The sequence below is a fragment of the Megalobrama amblycephala genome, linkage group LG13 (genome assembly GCF_018812025.1).
Source record: "Megalobrama amblycephala isolate DHTTF-2021 linkage group LG13, ASM1881202v1, whole genome shotgun sequence".
Taxonomy (NCBI): domain Eukaryota; kingdom Metazoa; phylum Chordata; class Actinopteri; order Cypriniformes; family Xenocyprididae; genus Megalobrama; species Megalobrama amblycephala.
In genome coordinates this window covers 17,760,258-17,784,236 of record NC_063056.1, presented here as the reverse complement: position 1 = coordinate 17,784,236, position 23,979 = coordinate 17,760,258, and the positions used below count along the sequence as shown (strand labels likewise).

General features: G+C 35.3%; 2 protein-coding genes and 1 long non-coding RNA gene across 3 annotated transcripts; 2 read left to right on the top strand and 1 right to left on the bottom strand.

Annotated features, from left to right (window-relative positions):
* Positions 1–414: 414 nt before the first annotated feature.
* On the bottom strand, positions 415–4,722 carry cdc42ep5 (CDC42 effector protein (Rho GTPase binding) 5). The gene is made up of 3 exons (XM_048152311.1): positions 4,541–4,722; positions 4,336–4,404; positions 415–2,544 (listed from the first exon to the last, which is right to left on the bottom strand). Exon 3 carries the CDS (start codon positions 2,534–2,536, stop codon positions 1,634–1,636), a length of 903 nt encoding a protein of 300 aa, XP_048008268.1. The 5' UTR covers positions 2,537–2,544; positions 4,336–4,404; positions 4,541–4,722; the 3' UTR covers positions 415–1,633.
* A 2,270-nt stretch (positions 4,723–6,992) lies between these two features.
* LOC125243823 lies at positions 6,993–7,726 on the top strand. Its single transcript, XR_007179136.1, has 2 exons — positions 6,993–7,295; positions 7,681–7,726. It is a non-coding gene; the product is annotated as an uncharacterized LOC125243823 (long non-coding RNA).
* Positions 7,727–7,823: 97 nt separating this feature from the next.
* Positions 7,824–22,711, top strand: si:ch211-149k23.9 (germ cell-specific gene 1-like protein). The gene is made up of 8 exons (XM_048153665.1): positions 7,824–8,020; positions 10,228–10,290; positions 11,377–15,009; positions 16,945–17,124; positions 18,781–18,828; positions 18,963–19,115; positions 19,264–19,375; positions 22,060–22,711. The coding sequence occupies exons 3-8, from the start codon at positions 14,814–14,816 to the stop codon at positions 22,430–22,432; spliced, it is 1,062 nt and encodes a 353-aa protein (XP_048009622.1). The 5' UTR covers positions 7,824–8,020; positions 10,228–10,290; positions 11,377–14,813; the 3' UTR covers positions 22,433–22,711.
* Positions 22,712–23,979: the final 1,268 nt, after the last annotated feature.

Genomic DNA, 23,979 nt, shown 5'->3' with positions numbered 1-23,979 from the left:
TTATGATTCAGTGACTCTTGCTGGAAAGAGGAAATGGTTTTAATATAGAAGGATGCCCTCCAGTGTAAGTATGAAGAAATAGCTTGTTTACATTTTTGGCCAAAATTGTTTAAAACATATTTTTGTAAATACTCCACTTCCAGTCATTGTTTTTCCAGGCTTGTTGTACTTTGATCCTTAGTTGATGACGTAAGCCAATTAATTCTGGACTCGTGGTCATGGATTTGCCGTTTGTTGATGGGGAACAGCAGTTACAAAAATTTCATATCATGTAATTTAGAATTATTCTGAAAAGTTTTGAGTAGAACTAAACATTCATCCGTTCATCCACCCACACATCCATACATACATAAATCATCAGGCAAAATTATCCCACAATGATGCTATCAAAATAAAATGTGAGGGAGTTAAAGATAGTAAAGAATTCATTTATTTACCTGTTTTTAAAATAAAAAATATATATATCGATAAAAAATAGCATTACAGAAATGCATTTACCTCCCATCAGCACATTCAAAGAATACAAAATGCTACAAACCGTTTTATAAAACTTTAATTACACTTTTTGGTTTATCTACATTATTTCAGTTGGCAGAGTGGTTTTGAGTGTAAAATAATTACTGATTGTCTCTTACGTAATCTTTAGTATTCAAATCAAACAAATGTATAAGCAAGATAAAAAGCAACTGTTTTTAAAAAATAAACTCAACCTATTTTAGCTTTTCATGCTTCCCTTTATGAATCTGGTCAGAATATGAATATGAGTTTGTTTTTTCATTCACAGTTTAAAAACTATGCCTTTTGCACTTGTTTAGCTTTAAGACTATTTTGTAGTGTGTAACTATATTGTGTGCTTTTCATTCTTACACTCCAAAAACAAAAAGCAATCTGATTGCTTATTGCATTTAAGGGTATGTATGTATGTATATATAATAACAAAAACTCCCAGGAGAAAATTCCAGCATTTGCGAATGCATTCAGCAACCTTGCATCTTCCCACAAAAAGAAAAGCTTCTTCGCTGGCTTTTCAGTGAAACTAAGCAAGACCAAGTTGGAAAACATCTTAAGTGCCTTTTGTAAAGCACTGTATATAACCATAATATAAACAATAATTAATAACTTTGCATGTGGCGTTTGGCTTAAAAAAAAAAAAATGTTGTTCTTAGCATCACCTTATTTATTCAGTCTCCATTGAGATTAAAGCTGTATCCAGTTAACTGAAGAGGGTAAAGTGCCCTACAACGGAGCTATTAAGTGGAAATAGTAAAAAGTGTTTTATGTAACGGAGACCTTGGGAAATGTATGCAAAAAATTCTTCTTAGGTTATTCTTTAAGACGTCACGCTGTCCACTTTGAGACTCTCAAAATTTGTATTTATAAAATCCAATAAAAAGACAAAACCACAACATAGTCTTCCTTTCATAAAATAGATTCGAAAATGAGCAAACACCATCGTAAACTTCAAAAGTGTGGAAACGAGAGCTCTAAATAGTCCAGTTATTACCTCAAGAAGGAAATTTTCATTAACTCTCTGTGTTTGGATTTTTTTGAAGAATGATTCTGTTCACATGTCATGATCCATCAACGATGCTAAAGACTTATTTTTGGTCCTCAAATCTCTTGCAATGTCCTCTTATAGTCCAATCTCATCATCGAACTCGTCCTCAAAAGTGTATCCTTGTTCTCCGTTGACACCCTCCTCCTCTGAATCTGTTTCTGAAAGATGTTGGTCTTCTCTCCTCCGGTCCAACGGTGAGACTCCCTCATATTCTGAGCTCATTGAGGAAGAGGGGCTTGGAGAGTTGTCCTCCTTCCGATTAACCATCTCTGCTTGTCTTGGGTCTTTGTCGTAAACCATTTGCCCACTAATCTCCTGCATCTCCTTATTTGGTCTCAAGATGCTTTCTTCTTCACCTTCCACGTCTAGCCCCTCAATTACTTCCTGTCGACCGATGATCTCATCACGTTTGTCGCTGAATCGCACTTTAGGCCTGAGCCCCTTTGATTTCACACCATTCATCTCGTTGAGTTGCTCATCTCGTTGGCTCACCTCTTTAGTCACACTTTCCGTTCTCATCCACTCATTCAGCTCATTGGCAGCACTCCTGGGTGACATCATCACATCTCTTGAGCTCTTGCTGGGACTAAACACCTCTTCGGTGTCTTTGCGAGAACCCATGGTCAGTCCATCCATCACTCCCAGTACATCTCCTAAAATCGAAGGCCCTAAATCCAAGTCGAGGTCAAAGGAGGAAACTGAATCAGAGTGCCGAAGCTCACTTGGACCGGTATCTTCTGCATATTCAGTATCATCATTATGGTTCATCTGAATGTCTGTGGTCTCTACAGTGGCGGCCCCGACTGGTTCCACGGAGTTGGGATTAGGACTAGAGGGGCCATGGCTGGACAGGAAGGAGGTGTCACCAAAAGCATCTCCACCACGACCAATGTGCATGGTGTGACGGAAATCACCCAGGGGAGCGGAGATCATGGTGGGGTCCAGACGAGGGGCTCGCGATGATTTGTGGAGAGGCATGGTAGCAACTGAGGAACAAAATTGCAAAGTCAGATGAAGGGAAATGTGTAATAAAAACATTTAACGAACTTAATGATTTACTATTAACCATTATATTATATTATAGTTAATTATTAAAGTTATTCACATACCTAAATCTCCTATATTAACTGTAATATAATATCATATCTTCTGGTATTATATTATAATTGTTATTTAATGTTGCTTGTTATTGACATTCCTATATTTCTTTCCTCAGTTGTCTTTAAAAGCTTAAAGGATTAGTTCACTTTCAAATAAAATTTTCCTGATAATTTACTCACCCCCATGCCATCCAAGATGTCTTTCTTTCTTCAGTCAAAAATAAATTAAGGTTTTTGATAAAAACATTCCAGGATTATTCTCCTTATAGTGAACTTCAATGGCCTCCAAACAGTTGAAGGTCAAAATTACAGTTTCAGCGCAGCTTCAAAAGGCTTTAAACGATACCAGACGAGGAATAAGGGTCCGTCATTTTCAAAAAATATATATATGCTTTATATAAACAAATGATCGCCTTTGTTAGTGCTTCCGTCAAAACCGCATTTCCGTATTCTTCAAAAAATTTACGCTGTATGTCCTACGCCTTTCCTATTCTACTTACGGAACGAACGCAGCATCAGTTACATTTTTCCTGTAAGTAGAATAGGGAAGGCATAGGACATACAGCGTAAGCTTTTTGAAGAATACGGAAAGCGGAAGCACTTGCAAGGTGATCATTTGTTTATATAAAGCATAATACATTTACATTTTTTTTGAAAATGACCGATCGTTTCGCTAGATAAGACCCTTATACCTAATCTGGTATCGTTTAAAGCCATTTGAAGCTGCACTGAAACTGTAATTTTGACCTTCAACCATCTGGAGGACTTTGAAGTCCACTATATGGAGAATAATCCTGGAATGTTTTCATCAAAAACCTTCATTTATTTTCGACTGAAGAAAGAAAGACATAGACATCTTGGATGACATGGGGGTGAGTAAATTTTCAGAAAAATTTTATTTGAAAGTGAACTAATTAAGTGGGACTAATTCAATTCAGTGGGACTCAACTGCTCAGTTTTGAGTGAGTTGAGGTGATATATACGACTTTGGTCTTAAATCTGTAGATTTTCATAGTTTATCCATAATCAGGTAGATCTATGAAATCATTACGCTGCACAAAAAAAAAAAAAAAAGCTATGATTGCGTAAAGGTTGTGAAAAAGAGGAGCTGACAGACGCCAAATCCAAGCTCGGACTTGTATGTGCTTAAATGCATTCTTGCCTCAGGCATTCTCGCGAGGGCTGAGAAACATTATGAACGTGCCTACGCCACAGACATCTATTTTTAAAGCTTAATTTGATTAAATAATTAACAGACAGAAATATAACACTTTTCTGGAGCCTATAAAATACTTTTGAAGCTCAGTGATAGTTTCTAATACTTCAAAATTTATTTTTCATGCTTCAACAATTTATTAATAATTGAAAAATTAATAATTTAAATCTTTATAGTTGTTAAAAGTCCCTTTTTGGTATCATCTGAGAAGCTTATTTATTCGAAAGAATGAGTAATATCGAAATGTATGTGTCCTGACCTATTCATAAACAACTGCAACAGCTGGAAAGGGTATCAGTTCTTGGCGTCCTTAACAGATCTATTCACGAGTAACGTTAAGTTATAAAATACAAAATTATGAGGATAGTTCTACTGATAAATACTATAAAACAACTTTTATATACTTTTCATACACATTAGATGAAAATGAAATAGAGTAATCGCAGCCAAGTAACTCTTACCAGTGGTTTTTAAATGTTAAGCAGAAGACCTGCCTGTTGCCCAGGAGTGAGTCGCCCTGTTCAATGAAGCTGTAATAGAGCAAAAATCAACGTGTGTATCAAATAGTATAGTTTGATGCAATAAAGTGGGAGTAACTGCAAAAAGTTACGCGCCCAACGTAGTTATCGAATCGGTTTCCTTCAAAACGAGGGAATTTAGACTTACTTTGATCACCGTATGCTTGTCAACGGGGTTGTGCCTATTTGTTCTCCTTTTAACCAAATGTTTTTTTAAATATCTTCGCTTTCCTTCTTTTACTGACTTTTCTGGCGTCGCTCTTCTCTCCGATATTTCTTTTTTTTTCCTTTAGGGATGGGCAAGGAAGTGACGTGAGTTTTACATGGGAGCGCTTTGGCTGCAGATGTGATAGTGAATGAAAATACAGACTGACGCAGATCTGCCCTTTAGTCTGCGCATTGTTTTTCTTTCACAACAAAATTTTGATTTCGTTTTGAATTTTCAACCTCACTCAAGTGTAGAATCAGGAGTTGGAGGCAATTGGTCATCTAATGATCATCTTTAGCAAAAATAGGTGATGCAAACATTTTTTTTTTTTTTTTAAAGTGAGGAGAAATTTAAAATGTAAGAGTTATTGTTATGCCCTTGTGTAGGACTGTGTGTACATTGATTGCCATGGATGAATCACAGTGAAACATTTTGGAATCCGGTCTGTCAACATTTTAAACAGAGCTTGTCGAAGCAGAACCTGTTCTAATGCTCTGTTTTGTTTTTGTATCTCCATGTATAGGCCTATCACTTTCACCATCAATATTATAATAGAAGTACAAAGGCCATGATGAAAAACTTTGATTTCTTTGAGTTAAAAGCATGAAATATGAAAAAGAAAGTCTGAAAAATATATATTTTTTTAATGAAATAGTTTATTGAACACAATATTTAAATCATATGTAGCTTTTTGTATCATATTTGATGCATCAAGCTTTTATGACTTGTACTGAGAATATGGAGACCATCATCAGAATACGGAGTTTTCATATGGCCAAAGATAAAGATTAAGACTTTTAATGTACATCAATGAGATTTTTTTATGACAGTATAAGACTACTTACATAAAATGCATATAAATATTAGTCAACATTCTATATCTCCTAATAATATGTCTTAGAAAGATGATATTTAAATGCTTATTTTATGATCAAAGCTCTTTCTTCTGTTTTGGGAGGCAAGATATATAATGCAAGTTTTTTTTTCTTTTTTCATCCAGTAATAAAAGTTCATCCTGATATATTATGATAATATAAAAGTTATTATTATGTTTACTTTATAAAAATCATTAAAGATTTCACAGCAAAAGGACGTGATCTAAAGGATGGCATTTTTACAATACTAAAATCAATCAGAGGACAGAAGGCACGTAGAAGGTTGAATACAACAGGTTTTTCCAGCGGTTTTAATTTTGTTGACAGCTTAGATTTGAAATTCATGCGTCAAATATGATACAGTAGGCTAACGGGGTTAAGAAAACTGAGATCTTTGAATGAATGAGAGATTAAAGGCTACAACTGACATTCTTTCTGCTTTGGTGGCCCACATTTCCTGCCTGGAAAGAGAATTCAAGGATGCTGCAGCTGAACCATGAATCACATCACATCACTTCCTCTTTCTTAGCACAGCTTACGTCATACTAAAACACAATATCACTAGGGTTACTAGTACAATGATGAATGGCTGGAAGTGTTGCCAGTGTATGAGGTCACATATAAAACCCAGCAAGACTGAAGGAGTTGTTCACTGGATTAGAGAATATCCATTTACATGAACAAGTAAGTCTGAGCAGTATGCCCTATTTACACATGGATTTATATTTGCTCCCCTGTAAATTCTCTATATTTTCAATGGCCTTTAGTGTTGTACTATGAGTAAAAAATGTTAAGGGATAAAAGTCTGTGAAGCCATGAAGTGTATCAAAGTAAACAGTGTACTTAGCATGCATTTGAAGTGCAGTTGATCTCTTTAATACCAGCATGCATAAATATCTATTCATCACTTGCCAGACCCACACACTAACAAGCTTTCCAGAAGTTCTCATCTTATGTAACCACTTTTATGAAAATGTTGCCATCCAGTGGTGTGATTTGTTTATAAGTGATTAGTAAGTTAACATATAAGTATCCTTAAAATCTGCTGGTACTAAATTAAAACGAATTTATTATCCTAAACTAAATTTAAACTAATTATGTAAACTAAATAAAATAATAAATAAATCTCTAATAAATACTGTTTTCTTTTTATGGTAGCCTATTTAAAAATAGAACGCCCTCAGAGACTTTTAATTTGAAAAATCAGCTCGGTACGCCTGCGCAGTCCGCTCGTGTTGCTGCCTGTTGTGTATGTCGGAGGATGTCTGACAACGCAGAATCTCCTACAGAAAATCAAAAAGATGAACATTCGACACAACACACTGTCACTGAACACACTGGATCATCGGATGAGAAGAAAAAGAGTATGAGTTATATACATGACAGATAAACTGTTATAAATTAATTGCTAAACTCTGCTGCAGTGTTTATTTCGGGTAGGGTTATTATCGAGCTACTTCCGCGATTTTGCAAAGATTGACAGGTCTGCCAGCCAATGAGCTTTCCGTTTGTAAGTAGGCAGCCAATGGCTGGGCAAGTAGGCATGTACTTCTTTACCATGACAGGGTTTGTAAGATTTGAATTTTTGTCATGTTTTTAAAGAAAAATAGGCCTACTCGCCATTTTAATTAACTAAATGGCCTAAAACATTCTTGTATAATCATTTAACCATAGATGACAAGATATTACATAGTATTAAAATCACATTTTATTGCTACGGTGGGAACCCCTTTGTGGACCTTATGGCCATATCGTACCATATTAACGTATTTATATAGGCCTAATGTCTTTATAGTAGAGCCTTACGCATCATTATTGAGGTACAGAGTAATATACTTTTAAATTTGTACTTGTTTTAAATGTTCACAATAAATAGTTTGACAGCAGTCCCTTGTGGAAAAAGTGCAGTTAATTGTATTGGATGTGCACTTGTGTACTTCAAATCTCAAAAATGTTCGGTCACACTTTATATTAGGTGTCTTTATCTACTGTGTAGGCCTTGCATACTTGAATAAAAATACCTTTTTAAGTGTAATATACAGTATTGTACTGTTTTACAATGTAACTTAAGTGTATTTAATGAGTTTCATAACACACTTAAGTACACTTTTAAAAGTGCAATATGTAACAAGTTTCAGCTTCTTAATAAATATGGTCCACAGAGATTTTCTGAGTATGTAATTTTATTCTCTTTTAATCTTTCAGTTGATGTGCTGTTGAAGGCTGTCGGAGATACGCCCATCATGAAGACCAAAAAATGGTCCGTGGAGAGAGGGAGGACAGTGCAGTCACTCGCTCAATTCATCTCACGCTTTCTCAAATTGGAGCCTAGTGAACAATTGGTATGTTATTCACCCCCACTATGGCTATCTCATACTACTCATCAACTACTCATTTTTCCCCTTTAGAAAGCTTAAGGTATTCATCTTGACGATAAAGTCCAAAGTATACTTCGGCCATCCACATTCCGCGATGGTCCGCACACTGTCCGCGTGACGTAATTTTCATCATCAGGAGGATCCGTGTACAATAGCACATGCGCAAGGTGAATGTTGAGACAGAAGAGGCCACTTGGTGGCAATATGCAGCTGTGATGTGTTGTGCAGTTGTCAAAGAAGAGTACAGATAGAGCGATATAAATCAACATAGACCAAGAACAGTAAACAAAGCAGCATATCATTTTCCATCTTTTTTTATTTTGGTTCTTGTTTTAAACTTTGCATGCAATGGCGGATCTGCTACTTTTCTTCTTCTGTCCTTCTGAGTGAATGTCCTGTAAATGTAAATGACATGACTCAATGCTGCTCTCTGATATCCTGTAGAGTCTGGAAAAGCAACTGTTGCCCAAAGTTGCCCATCTGTGCTCATCTGGTTGAGTTAATATATTTTTGAAAGCTGTGGGGGATAGTTCACCCAAAAATGAAAATTCTGTCATCTTTTACTCACCCTCAGTTTGTTCCAAACCTTGTATACATTTCTTTGTTCTGTTGAACACAAAGGAAGATATTTTGAAGACTGGGGGAAACTGAACAGTTCTGGGACACCATTGACTTCCATAGTATTTTTTTTTTCCTACTATGGAAGTCAATGGTGCCCCAAAGTGGCCTGGTTACAAACTGGTTACAAAATATCTTCCTTTGTGTCCAGCAGAACAAAAGAAATGTATACAGGTTTGGAACAACTTTAGGGTGAGTAAATGATGCCAGAATTGTAATTTTTGGGTGAACTATCCCTTTATCACGTGTTCAAGGGAACAGGTCTTGAAAATGGTATGTCATTTCCTGGCAGTCTTTAGATCAGCGGACTTAACCTTTGGCCCCCTGTTGTCCAACACAATATTTGACCATACCCCCCCCCACACACACACATTTCTGAAGCACGAAACATAAAATGCATGAGCCAACTCAGTAAATATAATGACACGCGATAGGACATTTGAAAAGGCAAAATTGCTGTTGATTAATACCAGCGGTAACGTTCTACAACATTCTAAATTGACGTTGTATGTAGTCATGTTGCTGGAAAAATTGAGTAATCACTGTCCTAATGTGTAGTAAGCCAGGGTCCTTACCATATATATATATATATATATATATACAGTACAGTCCAAAAGTTTGGAACCACTAAGATTTTTAATGTTTTTAAAAGAAGTTTCGTCTGCTCACCAAGGCTACATTTATTTAATTAAAAATACAGTAAAAACAGTAATATTGTGAAATATTATTACAATTTAAAATAACTGTTTTCTATTTGAATATATTTCACAAAGTCATTTAATCCTGTGATGGCAAAGCTGAATTTTCAGCATCATTACTCCAGTCTTCAGTGTCACATGATCCTTCAGAAATCATTCTAATATGCTGATCTGCTGCTCAAGAAACATTTAATGTGTACAATTGTACAAAATATTTGTGTACAATATTTTTTTTCAGGATTATTTGATGAATAGAAAGTTCAAAAGAACAGTGTTTATCTGAAATCTAATCTTTTGTAACATTATAAATGTCTTTACTGCCACTTTTGATTGATTTAATGCATCCTTGCTGAATAAAAGTATTCATTTCTTTCATTTCTTTTCAAAAAAATAAAAATTCTTACTGACCCCAAACTTTTGAACGGTAGTGTATAATGCTACAGAAGCTTTGTATTTCAGATAAATGCTGTTCTTTTGAACTTTCTATTCATCAAGGAATCCTGAAAAAAAAAGTACACAACTGTTTTCAACATTGAAAATAATCATAAATGTTTATTGAGCAGCAAATCAGCATATTAGAATGATTTCTGAAGGATCATGTGACACTGAAGACTGGAGTAATGATGCTGAAAATTCAGCTTTGCATCACAGGAATAAATTACTTTGTGAAATATATTTAAATAGTACACAGTTATTTTAAATTGTAATAATATTTCACAATATTACTGTTTTTTACTGTATTTTTAATTAAATAAATGTAGCCTTGGTGAGCAGACGAAACTTCTTTTAAAAACATTAAAAATCTTAGTGGTTCCAAACTTTTGGACTGTACTGTGTGTATATATATATATATATATATATATATATATATATATATATATATATATATATATATATATATATATATATATATATATATATATATAAAATTGTATTTATGAATCAACCCAAAATAATTTTACTCATGAAATCGAATAGAAAAAAGTATTATGAGATGAACTAGGTTTTTACTGAATGCTTAATTTTTATCTTTCAATATTTTTCTCCTCTTCCATCAGTTCATTTATGTCAATCAGTCATTTGCTCCATCACCAGACCAAGAAGTGGGTGTGCTTTTTGAGGTATGTTTTTGTGTGTGTGTGAGTGTGTGTACATGTTTTTCTCTCCCGGTGGGGACTTCAACCTGAATGTACACTGACTTATGGGGACTCGTGTCATCGTGAGGACCTAAATTGAGGTCCCCATGAGAGGTTTTCTGTGATGGGTAGATTTAGGGGTAGGGCTATTGTAAGGGGATAGAATATAGTATAAAAACAATTACTTCTATGGAGAGTTCCCACAAGGATAGAAAATCAGACACGTATGTGTGTGTGTGTGTATGTGTACTTGTTTTGATTATACTTGTGAGGACCAAATGCCCTCACTTATATTGTGAAATACTTTCACAACCCACTAGTGAGGACATTGACTGGTCCTCACTAGTTTAAAATCAACCAAAAGATTTGTTAAATCTTGTGTTTTGCAGATGTTTCTGTGATGGGTAGGTTTAGGAGTAGGGGTTGGGTTAGGTGATAGAAAATGTCATTGACCTGATATAAAATCAATGGAAGTCTATGCAATGTCCTCACTAATATAGCAAAACAAACCTGTGTGCATGTGTGTGTGTTGCCAAATGCTACTCTGCCCCCATCTGGCTTTTTAAGGAAATTGAAAGTAGACTGAAATCATTTCAGATGGCCATTTGGTTGCACTTTATTTTAAGGTGTCTTAAAGTCGCAGTATAATTATACTTTTAAGTACTGAGTAATATAAATTAACATGTACTTACTATAGGGTTACGGGTAGGGGTAGTGTTTGGTTTAGTTGCATGTAATTATGCATAATTTACTGTCATTACCACAGTAAGTTACATGTAGCATGTATAACAAAGACACTGTAAAGTTAAATGTTACCGGCGGCCAGTTTGAAGACAAATGCTACATGGAGTGTTTGAAGATCTTCCTGCTCATTTTTGTATTATTCAGAAAACCTAAAAATTTAAATTAAATATTACAGTTCTCTACACAAGTGACTATTTCTGTTCTAACATGACCTGTGTAATGTATAGTGGATATAGTTTAATGCAATTTTGGTGGACATTTCTGTGAAGAAACTGTGTGTTTTGTTGATTTAATAGGTAATCTTTGTTGTTCTACTCTGTTTTACAGTGTTTTGGGAGTGATGGGAAACTAGTTCTCCATTACTGCAAGTCCCAGGCCTGGGGATGACCGTGCAGCTCTCTTTTCCCCCTTTTCTCCCTTTCATTTCATACATTTGTACACATACAGTAACAAAAACATCCCATACACATCTTCATTGTTTTTATAACTTATTAATTTTTCATGTCTTTTTTTTGTAAATAATAAAGTGTAAATAATATTATAAAACAATGCATCATCTCGTGGGACTTTTTTTAAAGCAGAGTGGAGGTGGGGGGAATGGGTGAAAATCATAAGAACACCAAATACCTTTAGAAACTAATTCTGATGGGTGTTTTTAATATTAAACCTCAAGTTGAAGTGATTTACAGGGACAAGGGCAATATGTGATTCTCAGAAGTACACAGTGATTACTTTTTACAGGAGGGGTGGGTAATGTCCCAGGACAGAACAGGTCACATGTAAGGGACAGTGGAGGGGTGTGAAGAACAGGTGGGACAGAGAGATGTTTAAAAAGGGTGGGATGGAGGGATGCAAAAGAAGTCAGGATAAAAAGATGGAGACGGCGCTAACAGATGGACTGAAGAGGGATTATGGATGCTCTTGGTAGAGTGTGACACCAATTTCCAAGGAAAGGCAGGAAAAGGAGGAGATTTGGGCAGGATTGTACCAAAAAAAGGGGAAAACCAGAAATAATCGCAAAAGGATAAGGAGGCAAACTGCATGCTGAACCAAAGAGACGAGACCTTCTGTGTTTAACAACCGCACAGAAGGTAGAAAAAGATGAAAATTAATGGATCGTAATAGGGAGAAGTGATTACGATGGACATGATGTAAGAAGATTAATGTGCACAGGTAAAAATCTGCTTTTTTAATGCAGAATAATGTTGTTTTTCTTGTAAAATATAACTAAATTGAATTCTCGATACTGCAGATACAACTGGTACAACTCTTAATAAATGAATGATTGAAGCGTTTGTTCTGATTAACACACATAATGTCTTTCGTATCGCTTACAAACACATTAAAATAAATTTAAATTTGGGATCTGTTTTTCAATAAACTGTAAAAAATGAAAATGTGCAGATGTTGCCTTAAAGAACTGTTTCTTGTTGATCTGAATTATGAAAATGATGTAACCTATAATGTATACAGGTTTATATTTAGAAACTATGTTTTTTAGTTTTATATGAAATGTTCATATAGCTCGAAATTTTAAAGTCATACATAGGTAATACACAGGAATCCTTAAAAGCGGAAAAAAAAAAATATACATGCACACCTACAAAGCCCAAACAGATTAAAACAGATTATTAGAGGATTACAAGTAAAGTTAGACTTAATGCAAGAGCTTAACTAATAATTTCATCACGTAACTCCAAACGTAATCCTTTGAATTCCCCCTCTTTCCTTTTCTCATTTTTAATCCCATTCAGGGATAGACTGGGATGATGCCTTAGGGAATATCAATAATAGTTCCATATCATTTATTCAGCATTACATAAACATGTTTTATCTTTAGTTTACAGTTCTACACATACATTTACATACTCCTTGCAAGATATGCAAGCTGTTAATAATTTTAACAAAATAAGAGGATCATAAAAATTCCATGTTATTTTTTAGAACAGTCCTGAAGCTGTTTCACATAACAGACAGTTAAATTGTGTTCTTAAAAAAAAAAAAAAAATCCTGCACATTGTTTAGTTTTCCAGCATCTTCTGCATATTTGAACCCTTTCAAGCAGTGACTATGATTTTGAGATCCATCTTTTCACACAGAGGACAACTTTTACACAACTATTACAAAAGGTGAAAACATTCACTGATTTTCAAGAAGGCAACATGGTTCGTTATAGGGGTGTAAACCTTTTGATTTGTATTATTTTGTATTCTGGGAAACATGTACATATCTTATGTAGTCTCTTAAGTGCAGTACTACATGAAAAGAAAAATATGATCCTTAAACAAAAAAAGAAAAATGTACACCCAATGCTCCTCATGTTGTCTTATTGAACATCAGTGAATGTTTGCACCTTTTGTAAATTTTAGAGCATTTATTCGGTATCAAGGGTACAGCCTTACGGTGGTTTAATTCATATCTTAAAGACAGGTCTTTTTCTGTAGAGTTAGGTAAGTTCTCTTCATCTTCTGCTCCTATTATTATTGGAGCACCTCAGGGCTCTATTTTGGGTCCATATCTTTTTAACTTATATATGTGTCCACTGGGCGATATTATTAAGAAGCATAACGTTTTATTTCATTGTTATGCCTATGATACACAGCTGTACCTGCCGTTGAAAACTGGCAATTCCATTCAACCTTTGTTGGAATACATCTGGGACATATATAGAGATAGAGCTGTCACCCCTGTCTATGGAACCAATTGCCTCTGGACATCCACCTCGCACCTTCCATTACTATTTTTAAATAAAAATTGAAAATGTATCTCTACTCCCTGGCATTTAATATTACCATACTCCTGTTTTATTGTCCTGTTTTGTTTGGCTTTACTCTGCTCAGCACTTTGGATAGCTCTGCTATGTTTAAATGTTCTTTATAAATAAAATGTACTTTTACTTTACTTTTTAATAGTTGTGTATAAGTTCCTCAACTGTCCTTAGAGTGAAAAGGTGGATCTCAAAATCATACAGTAACTGCAGAAGATGCTAGAAAATCAAGGTTATGTAAACCTTTGAACTGGTTAATTTGTGGAAATTCAGTTATTATATTGTCTCATGGACTATATGTGTACATCTCTAATGTGACAGCTCATTCAACAGTGCATGCAATTTTTTATGATCCCTCTTATTTTGTTATAATTATTAGTATTCTGCGAGGGCTATGTAAACTTATGAAAATAAGAAGTAATTGGTAAATTTATTTGCCTTTGGTTTTCAAAGCAACAACAAATCACTAATATAAAATGCTCAAATATTTAGAAAATTTCTAATAAAGCAGTTTTATGACGAAGTGATGCTTTATGTCACAGCATTTGGTGATAAAAAATAAAATAAAATAAATATAAAAATATCAAACAAATCAGTTAGCTTACAAACATAAAATAATACTACATATAATAATGATATAGACTAACGCCAAACCATGTGAACACATATAGTGATCCAGAAGTGAAATGTATCTGTGCAGTTAATGTAATCTGTCTTTTAGATCTCTTTAAGTGCTTTTTCATTTATGCTTTGTTTAATAAACATCTACCAAGAACAATGTTTAAATGTATAAGCCTGTGACATGTGTTTTTCTTTCCTTATTTGACCCTCTCCTTTAATAATTCCACATCTTCATTTACCCTACCATCTGTCATAGGGATCTTTTTCTCATTTCTGCTTTATGTAATTTTCTCAATTTCATTCTCATCCCAAAAGACTTTTTGTGCGTGGTCATTGACATCCCTGTTTATCCTTCTGTTTCTTACCTCTGGGTAGCATGTTGGACCACATGTCCAGGCGTTCTCGCTCGCTGCTCTCTCTTTTCCTGACCTCCCTTGCCCTTGCTTTATCTGTGCTGGCTTTCTGTACGTCTTACTGGTGTGAAGGAACGCACAAGGTGGTCAAACCTCTCTGCCTTTCACCTGTCAAGATGAAGAACTGCGGCCAGAACAATAGTGAGCCTTATACTACAGGTAGGATATATCACATGCACCTTAGTCTTCTGGTTTGATATTACCAGTATGATAAATCACAACTCTGCTGATGTTCAGACCAACGTAAAGATTGAGAGTATGATATTACAAAAAGTTATGATTGAGTGACATTTCAGAGATAATATTTTTCAGCCTATTTTTGACCCATCAATGGAAATAGTCCCAAACTAAATGAAAGCAGATTAACCTTTGCACATCTCGAAGCAACAGTAGTGTTTTTCCTGAATGAATAAGTCCTGAATGAATTTTGAGTGAATTGGTTGAGTGAATGACTCAATGACTCATTCATATACAGTGTTAGGGAAAGTTACTTTTAAAAGTAATGTGTTACAATATTGCATTAAAGGTGCTAAAGAGGATATTTTGTTTTATACATTTTTGCAATATTACTTGAAACTGTCTTTACTAACTGATAAAAGACTATTTATTAGGTGCACTGAAAGGAATAATATTAATATATATCATCTGTGCACGAGGTAGGGCGTTAAAAACATCAGCCAATCGTTTACGCGATCATCGCGTAAACGATTGGCCCTCTGGCTTGTCAATCACTGCCGTGACGTTCCTTGTGAGAGACGAGCGTGGCTGCGCGCTCCAGTAACTTTCCACACTCCACAGGCGCCGCATGCAATGTTTTTGTCCGGAGACAGGAGTAACAACTGCAGATTATGAGTTACCTGCGGTGAGTCCGACATAATGAATCCACTAACACGATACAGCGAATGCCGGTGGTAAACACTCGTTTTCCAATACTCGTGCACTAGTTTTGGGAGGCGTTCCCTCGAAAGGAGGGGGGGTTGTTCTTACGCATGCGCTCATTTCAAAAACTCAGTAACAGTCTTTGGATTCTCAGTCAACGAAAAGATCCTCTTTATCACCTTTAATACATTAAAAAAGTAACTAATTGCATTAAAGTTACTTTTTATGGAAAGTAATGCTTTAAGTTACTTTTGCGTTTTACTCTTTACTTTTACTCTTGCTTGTTTGTTTTTTGGTAACATACAAAAAAAGTTCTATTTTTGGCAAATGTAAAGGCCCTTTAGCACCAAAAGTGAAATGAATAATCCTCAGGTTGAAGGAAATACAAACTTGTGCCTGTACAATAGAGGGCGCAGCTCAGACAAACCTTTCAACTGTGCTTCCATTATGGACTGCAGAAGAATAGGATGCAGGAGAAGTTAGTTCAACACTCTTATTTCAGCAATAAAAACAATAAAACAAATGTGATGTTTATCTTAATTCAACTGGATCATTGACGGTCAGCATCAAAGACATGGTTTATAAAGTGAGATTAAATACATAAAGTATATTTGTGTTTTTTAAACTTATTTAATTATTGCAGGTTTGCGTAATAATCTGAGATTGCATGCCATTGTTTTTTATTCATTTTGAGGAATACTGAATCTGTCTTTATGCGAGTTTGATGGGTAAAGCATACTCACATTTAGTCTAGAACTACAATAACCATCATGTTTACATGGTTGAGAACTTATTTGAAAAAGTAACTGAGATATTTTGTTGTAAATTTAAATGTAATGCATTGCTTTACTAGTTACTTGAAAAAAGTAATCTGGGTTGCGTTTCCCAAAAGCATTGTAAGCCTAAATTGATTGTAGAACAATTGCCACCAGTGGTCTCTATATAGTCAACTTAGGCTTACGATGCTTTTGGGAAACGCAGCCCTGGTTATGTAACTCAATTTACTCACTTAAGATGGTCGCCACCTACTGGCATAATGATAGCCTGAATGAAAAATCCCCTCTACTAATGCACAGGTTGACAGTCTGTCTGGATTCTGGAACGCATAAACACAGACAAGCGGAGTGATATAAGCAGTGAAAAATTTCAGGTCTTGTACACTCCATTTATTTAAGTTACTAACAGGTTAATTGGTTGTCCTTTTATTTCTTTCAGAAAGCCCCACCCCAGATCCACGGGGCACATTATCACCAAAGCGAAGGGAGGAACTTGCCAGGATTCGTCAAAGGCAACTGGCAAATGCAGTTCACTACATTTGGGAGACGGGAGAAGACAAGTACACCTTCAGATATTTCCACACAGGATTTTGGGAGTCATGTGAAAAACATGCTGATGGTAAGAAAAAGTCTCATCGGGAGACATCAAAGGGATAGTTCACCCCAAAATGGAAATTCTCTCACCCTAAAATTATCTACTCACCATCAAGTCATTCAAAATGTTGATTCTGTTTATGGACCACAAAAGGAGATGTTAGGCTGGACTTTCACACTGCTCTTTTCCATACAATGAAACTGATTGTTGAATATATGCAAATACCCTCTACAGTGGTTCAACCTTAAACAAACATTTTTGTTTTGTTTTTGCACAAAAAAAGTATTCTCATCACTTCATAACATTAAGATTGAACCACTGCAGTCACGTTGACTATTTTAATGATGTCTTTACTACTTTTATGGACCTTGAATGTGGTAATTACATTGCTTCTTATGGGGGATAAAAAAACTAAAAAAAAAACTCGAACAATGGATGAAGGTCTTACGGTTTGGGACGACATTAGGGTGAGTAATTAATGACAGAAATTTGATTTTGGGGTGAACTAACCCTGCATTCTGCCAAATGTTTTATTTTGTGTTTCATGAAAGAAAGAAAGCCATTGGGGTTTTGAGCGACATGAGGGTAAATGAAACAAATTTCATCAAATTGCATTTGTTTTACTAGCACTTTGGTATAATTTCAGAACCTTGATGCAATTTTTCAAAATCATGACGAAACAATCACTCAGGCGGTCTAATGTTCAAAACATTGCATTGTGCGTTCATATCTTTAAGGAAACATTGCACTTGCAGAATCATTAGTATAGTAGAAATAACCTAATTATCATAAAATATAGGAACATTAATTTAGATAATCTACACACAAGATACCAATAGTTTCACAATCATTTGTACAATCATTAAATAATGTAGTGCAAAATATGTGATACATGTTTACATGTTAAAACATCACCATAAAAGGACAAGTAGAGAGAATAGAGTCATTGAATAAAGTTTACAGTACTGAGAAAATACAATCATATCACAACAGGTTTCTTTGGATCAAAGCAAAAATAATAGCTATTAAAAAGAAAAAGAAAAACTACAGTACAGTAAAGCTTCAACTGCAGTGTTCCTCACCTGGCTTACTGTAAAATGCTAAACAAACGATTGATAACTGGACTTCTTTATTTCTACCAACCCTCTTTTGTGAATTTGGCCACAGGTTCTCATTACAGGGGCCTGCATACTTACAGTAATGTCAAATCTGAAAACATGGTCTGGAAAAGTGGAACATGGGACCATGTCTGAAAAAGAATGATGATGAATATTACATTCAAAATAATGTAGACCAGTTGGAATCATTTTATTCTTGTAAGTGGATTTGATTATCCTGAAACCTTCATGATCATAACATGGAATGTTCATCAGTTTCCATAAAGCTGTGCATTAAGAGTAATGCAGCAGTTATTTATCATTTTGAGCAGTTGTTTTAATTGACAGATCATTGCAATGAAATGAAAAAAGGTGTATTTTGGTCACTAGTTATGAGTTTTATGTCTAGAGTTTTACCAAATTTGTGTCAAAAAATGGTAAAAACCTTTAAATATAATAAATTATCAGAATGGCACACCCTTTTTAAAATGCTTTATATGCCATTCATCTTTAAAATAATCCTATTGTCGTGTTTCAGACATTGTATTTCATTGGTATTCTTGTTCATTCTGCTACATTACAGGAGAACGATGTCGCCGGTTCTTAGATCTTACTCCTGGAGAGACTCATGGTGAGAATGGCGTGTGTGTGCGTGCATGAAATGATCTCTGCAGAATTATATATATGCTATCTATTTGCAGAATGTCAAGTCTCTCTGTTTGTACAGTATGTGCTCATGTAAGTGTTCCTCTCTGCCTGCTGCAGGTGTTCTGTGGTTGTCAATGATTGCTGAGTTCATGTACATCAGTTTGCTGGGGATGGGGTTTCTACTCATGTGGGTGGAGGTGTTGTGTGCTCATAAAGAAATGCATGCGCTCAAAATCAACGCTTTTGCAGCCATGTGCACTGTGCTCTCAGGTAAGAGATGGTTCTCTCTTGTGGTACATTTAGGTATTGCAGTCTTTGGCAATTATTGTTAAAGAATGATATTTTGATCATTTGCATCACATAGTGTAGATACCAGGCATCTTATATTGTCCTAATTCCCCCTAGTTATATCTTTCAGGACTGTTAGGGATGGTGGCTCATATGATGTACACCACCGTATTTCAGCTGACTGTGATTGTGGGGCCCAAAGACTGGAGACCTCAGACGTGGGACTATGGCTGGTCATTTGCGTGAGTATATTTACAAGTTTACTCAATATACTTCCACCCCGGATTATGAATGGTAAATTTTGATTTGATTGGGATTCAATTAAAAGGGTAGTTTGCTTCTATGAACAATGCATATTGTTTTAAAGTAGCTTTACAGAAAATCATGATGTTAATATTTATCATATCTTAATATTTTCATGCTTTTTGGTTGCATTTAGCAGATTAGATCTTTGCGATAGCCTAATATAGTTTACTTTTTGCAACTATACAAGTAAATATTTGTATACTAGTAAATATTGCTTTATGTGAGTGTACTGCACTGTATTTGTGCAGATAAAGTTGGATATACTGTGCTATATATATTTGCAATTATATAAAAAATAGCTGAAACAGACCCAGGAATAAACTATAACAATATAAAAATGTTTATGAAAAGTTCATGGAATTTTGAATTCATGGAATTAATCGGTTGCTTCTATGTATTTAATCAGTGAAATTAATTAAATGGTTAGTTCACCCAAAAATGAAAATTCTGTCATTTATTACTCACCCTCATGCCGTTCCACACCTGTAAGACCTTCGTTCATCTTCAGAACACAAATTAAGATATTTTTGTTGAAATCCGATGGCTCCGTGAGGCCTGCATAGGGAGCAATGACATTTCCTCTCTCAAGATCCATTAATGTACTAAAAACATATTTAAATCAGTTCATGTGAGTACAGTGGTTCAATATTAATATTATAAAGCGACAAGAATATTTCTGGTTCGCCAAAAAAAAACCCACTCATTTAGTGATGGCCGATTTCAAAACACTGCTTCAGGAAGCATCGGAGCATAAATGAATCAGCGTATCGACTCATGATTCGGATCGCATGTCAAACTGCCAACGGCTGAAATCACGCGACTTTGGCGCTAGGAACAGCTGATTCGATACGCTGATTCATTATGCTCTGAAGCTTCATGAAGCAGTGTTTTGAAATTGGCCATCACTATATAAGTCGTTATTTTGTTTTTTTTGGCGTACCAAAAATATTCTCGTCACTTTATAATATTAATATTGAACCACTGTACTCACATGAACTGATTTAAATATGCTTTTAGTACCTTTATGGATCTTGAGAGAGGAAATGTCATTGCTCCCTATGGAGGCCTCACGGAGCCATCGGATTTCAACTAAAATATCTTAATTTGTGTTCCGAAGGTTAACGAAGGTCTTACGGGTGTGGAACGGCATGAGGGTGAGTAATAAATGACAGAATTTTCATTTTTGGGTGAACTAACCCTTTAGATAAGTTCAATGCCATGCATTAGATGCATTTTTCTGATTTCTGAATTGACACAAAGGTTTCATTCAGTTCTGTGACTTTTTTGTGTGTGCTGATTTCAACATGTTTCATATAATTCAATCAATTTAACAAAGCCTTTAAAATGTTAAAGGGATAGTTCACCCAAAAATGAAAATTATCCCATGATTTACTCACCCTCAAGCCATCCTAAGTGTATATGACTATCTTCTTTCAGACGAACACAATCAGAGATATACAGTCAAACCAAAATTTATTCAGACACCTTGAACATTTCATTCATTAATACAGTTTATTCACTAAAGTTTAAAAAATGGTAATAAAATATGACAAGAGTTAAACTGTCAGAAAAGAATTATCTTAATTATGTCAGATAACACTTCTGCAAAACATGGTCAAAGTGTATGAATAATTTTTGGTTCCAAATTTGTATCAATTTTACTGGTAGTCCACTGTATGAAGAATTTTTGGGTATAATACGTCACAATTTACTTTATTTTGCTGTCCTCACTTACATAAATGAACTATAGTGTATTGCACCCACTAGTAAAAATATATCAAAAATGTCTGAATAATTTTTGGTTTGACTGTATTTTTGGTTGTGAATGGGGAGCTGCATTTTGAAGTAAAAAATAATGCATCCATCCATAAAAAAAAGTAATCCATATGACACTATAGGGGGTTAATAAAGGCCTTTTTTTTAAGCGAAGCGATGCGTTTTTATCAGAAAAATATCCATATTTAAAACTTCATAAATTCAAATAATGAGCTTTTGTATAGTACTGCACAAGTTGACTTGAACTTAATGAGTAATCCTCTGACACAATGTATGACACAGGATGTTGGAGTATTGTAAGCTTAGACGTCTCTCACGGTTCAAACAAATAGGGCTGTGCAACAAATTTAAGCTCCTTCTCTTATATCGAAATCCTCCAAAATTTCTTTTTAAAAATAATCATTTTAGACTTATAATCTGTGACCGGTGATTTGTTTTGCTCTATCCTCTGCTCCTCTGCATTCGTCATTACGTTGTGCTTCCAAAATCAACGGATACTCTTCCCCAAATCGACATTCTGTATATGGTTGTCCGCCGGAAGCTAGTTATTTGAATTTATAAAGTTTTAAATATGGATATTTTTCGCTTCGCTTCAGAAAGTCTTTGTTAACCCACTGGAGTCATATGGATTACTTTTTTTATGGATGGATGGATGCATTATTTTTGACTTCAAAATGCAACCTCCCGTTCACAACCATTAGAAACCTTGAAGGACTAAGGATATTTATTTATATAGAATATGTAAGTCAATTTTTAGAGATATTTTTGAAAAATAGTTCAATGATTGTTGACGAAAGCCTGATCTTCCTCTTTCTTTTGCATGGTCCTTTCACTCAACTCCAAGGTTGGCATGGGTGTCTTTCAGCTGCTGCATGGGTGCTGCAGTTATGACCCTTAATTCTTACACCAAAACAGTCATTGAGATGCGTCACCGCCAGAGGCTTCGATTAGAAGAGGCCCGCGCTACAAGCCACGCTCCATCCTACGATGAGGTGGTTCCAGGGGGCGGGCTCTACTCCGTCAGTGGCCTATTACAGTGCCCGAATGGCATGATAGACTCTATGTGGGCACCCAATGGGAGCATGAGAATGGTGCAGGAGGAGGATGTGCCCACCCTGGTACTGGTTGGGGGGTGCAGACCGGATACGTGTGAGGACTGCGAGAGAGAGATAGATGAAATGAAGGAGGCCATGAAAGGAATAGATTCTCCTTGCTAAATTGGATGAAGTGAGTTGAGAAGAGATTCAGCCAAAAATGAAAAATCTGACTTTATTTACTCAACCTCATGTCGTTCCAAACCTCTATGAATCTGCGTAACACAAAAGAAGGTATTTTGAAGAATGTTGGTTTTGGTTACCATTGATTATATGGACTGTGCAACATATTTTAAAACATCTACTTTTTTTGTTCCACAAAAGAAAGAATACAGTAATGTGTGTAAATGATGTCCGAATTTTTATTTTTGGGTGAACTATCCCTTTAAAGGTGCTAAAGAGGATGTTTTGTTTTATACATTTTTGCAATATTACTTGAAACTGTCTTTACTAACTGATAAAAGACTATTTATTAGGTGCACTGAAAGGAATAATATTAATATACATCATCTGTGCACGAGGTAGGGCCTTAAAAACATCAGCCAATCCTTTACGCGATCATCGCGTAAACGATTGGCCCTCTGGCTTGTCAATCACTGCCGTGACGTTCCTTGTGAGAGACGTGCGCGGCTGCGCGCTCCAGTAACTTTCCACACTCCACAGGCGCCGCATGCAATGTTTTTGTCAGGAGACAGGAGTAACAACTGCAGATTATGAGTTACATGTGGTGAGTCCGACATAATGAATCCACTAACACGACACAGCGAATGCCGGTGGTAAACACTCGTGTTCCAATACTCGTGCACGAGTTTTGGGAGGCGTTCCCTCGAAATTCTTATGCATGCGCTCATTTCAAAAACTCAGTAACAGTCTTTGGTTTCTCAGTCGACGAAAAGATCCTCTTTAGCACCTTTAATGAGTTTTTACAACAAAGGGCTTGTATGTTTTGTTTGCTTGACTGAATGACTAAAAATCGTCTATGTAAAATATCTCTATAGATTATTTTTTTCAGGTATGTATATGGCTGAAATTCAGTCAGTACGAGTGAGAGATGTAGACACACAGCAGGTGTGAGAAAGGAGTGTAAATCATGTGTGTGTAAATCATGGAATTCCATGTGAGGATTCTGGAACATTTCATTTATATATTGAAAGGTATGAAACTCTTGAGTGGATTACACTGAGATTGTGTCAGATCACGAAGCCTGTATTATTTTCAGTTATGCATCCCATCTGTTATATCTTAAAAAAAAGATTTTCTGTTATAGCTCATCTTTTCTGCTATATATATCTGTGTTATTTAATAACTCTGTTGGTCAGAAAAGCATCTGGTACCATAGCTAATGTACAGACTTGCTTAAAAGAACATTATTACCAACAAAATCTAAAATGCTTGAAATATCTACTAAATGTGGAATTGTTGCAACCATCAAATGGCGTGATTATTTGTGTCATGGGGTTTTCTGCTACTTCTGAGAATAGAGCAGGGTATAAATGAGAATTGTGCAATTTTGTGCAACTTACATTTACCATTGTCCAATGTGACAACCTTTGTGTATTTCTATCTACTGTCTTTAGTTCAAGTTCATTATCACAAATGCTCAATATGGCAAAACAAAGAAAAAGATGATATATTAAAGAGACTGGAGAGAGAGAGAGAGGATGGACTGT

What these genes read in the sequence shown, in the direction of transcription:
- cdc42ep5 (XM_048152311.1), bottom strand. Translation starts at nt 2,536, where the DNA reads ATGCCTCTCCACAAATCATCGCGAGCCCCTCGTCTGGACCCCACCATG.
- si:ch211-149k23.9 (XM_048153665.1), top strand. Translation starts at nt 14,814, where the DNA reads ATGTTGGACCACATGTCCAGGCGTTCTCGCTCGCTGCTCTCTCTTTTC. An exon ending in TAGTGAGCCTTATACTACAG is followed by an intron (nt 15,010 to 16,944) that starts GTAGGATATATC and finishes TATTTCTTTCAG; the next exon opens with AAAGCCCCACCCCAGATCCA. An exon ending in ATGTGAAAAACATGCTGATG is followed by an intron (nt 17,125 to 18,780) that starts GTAAGAAAAAGT and finishes GCTACATTACAG; the next exon opens with GAGAACGATGTCGCCGGTTC.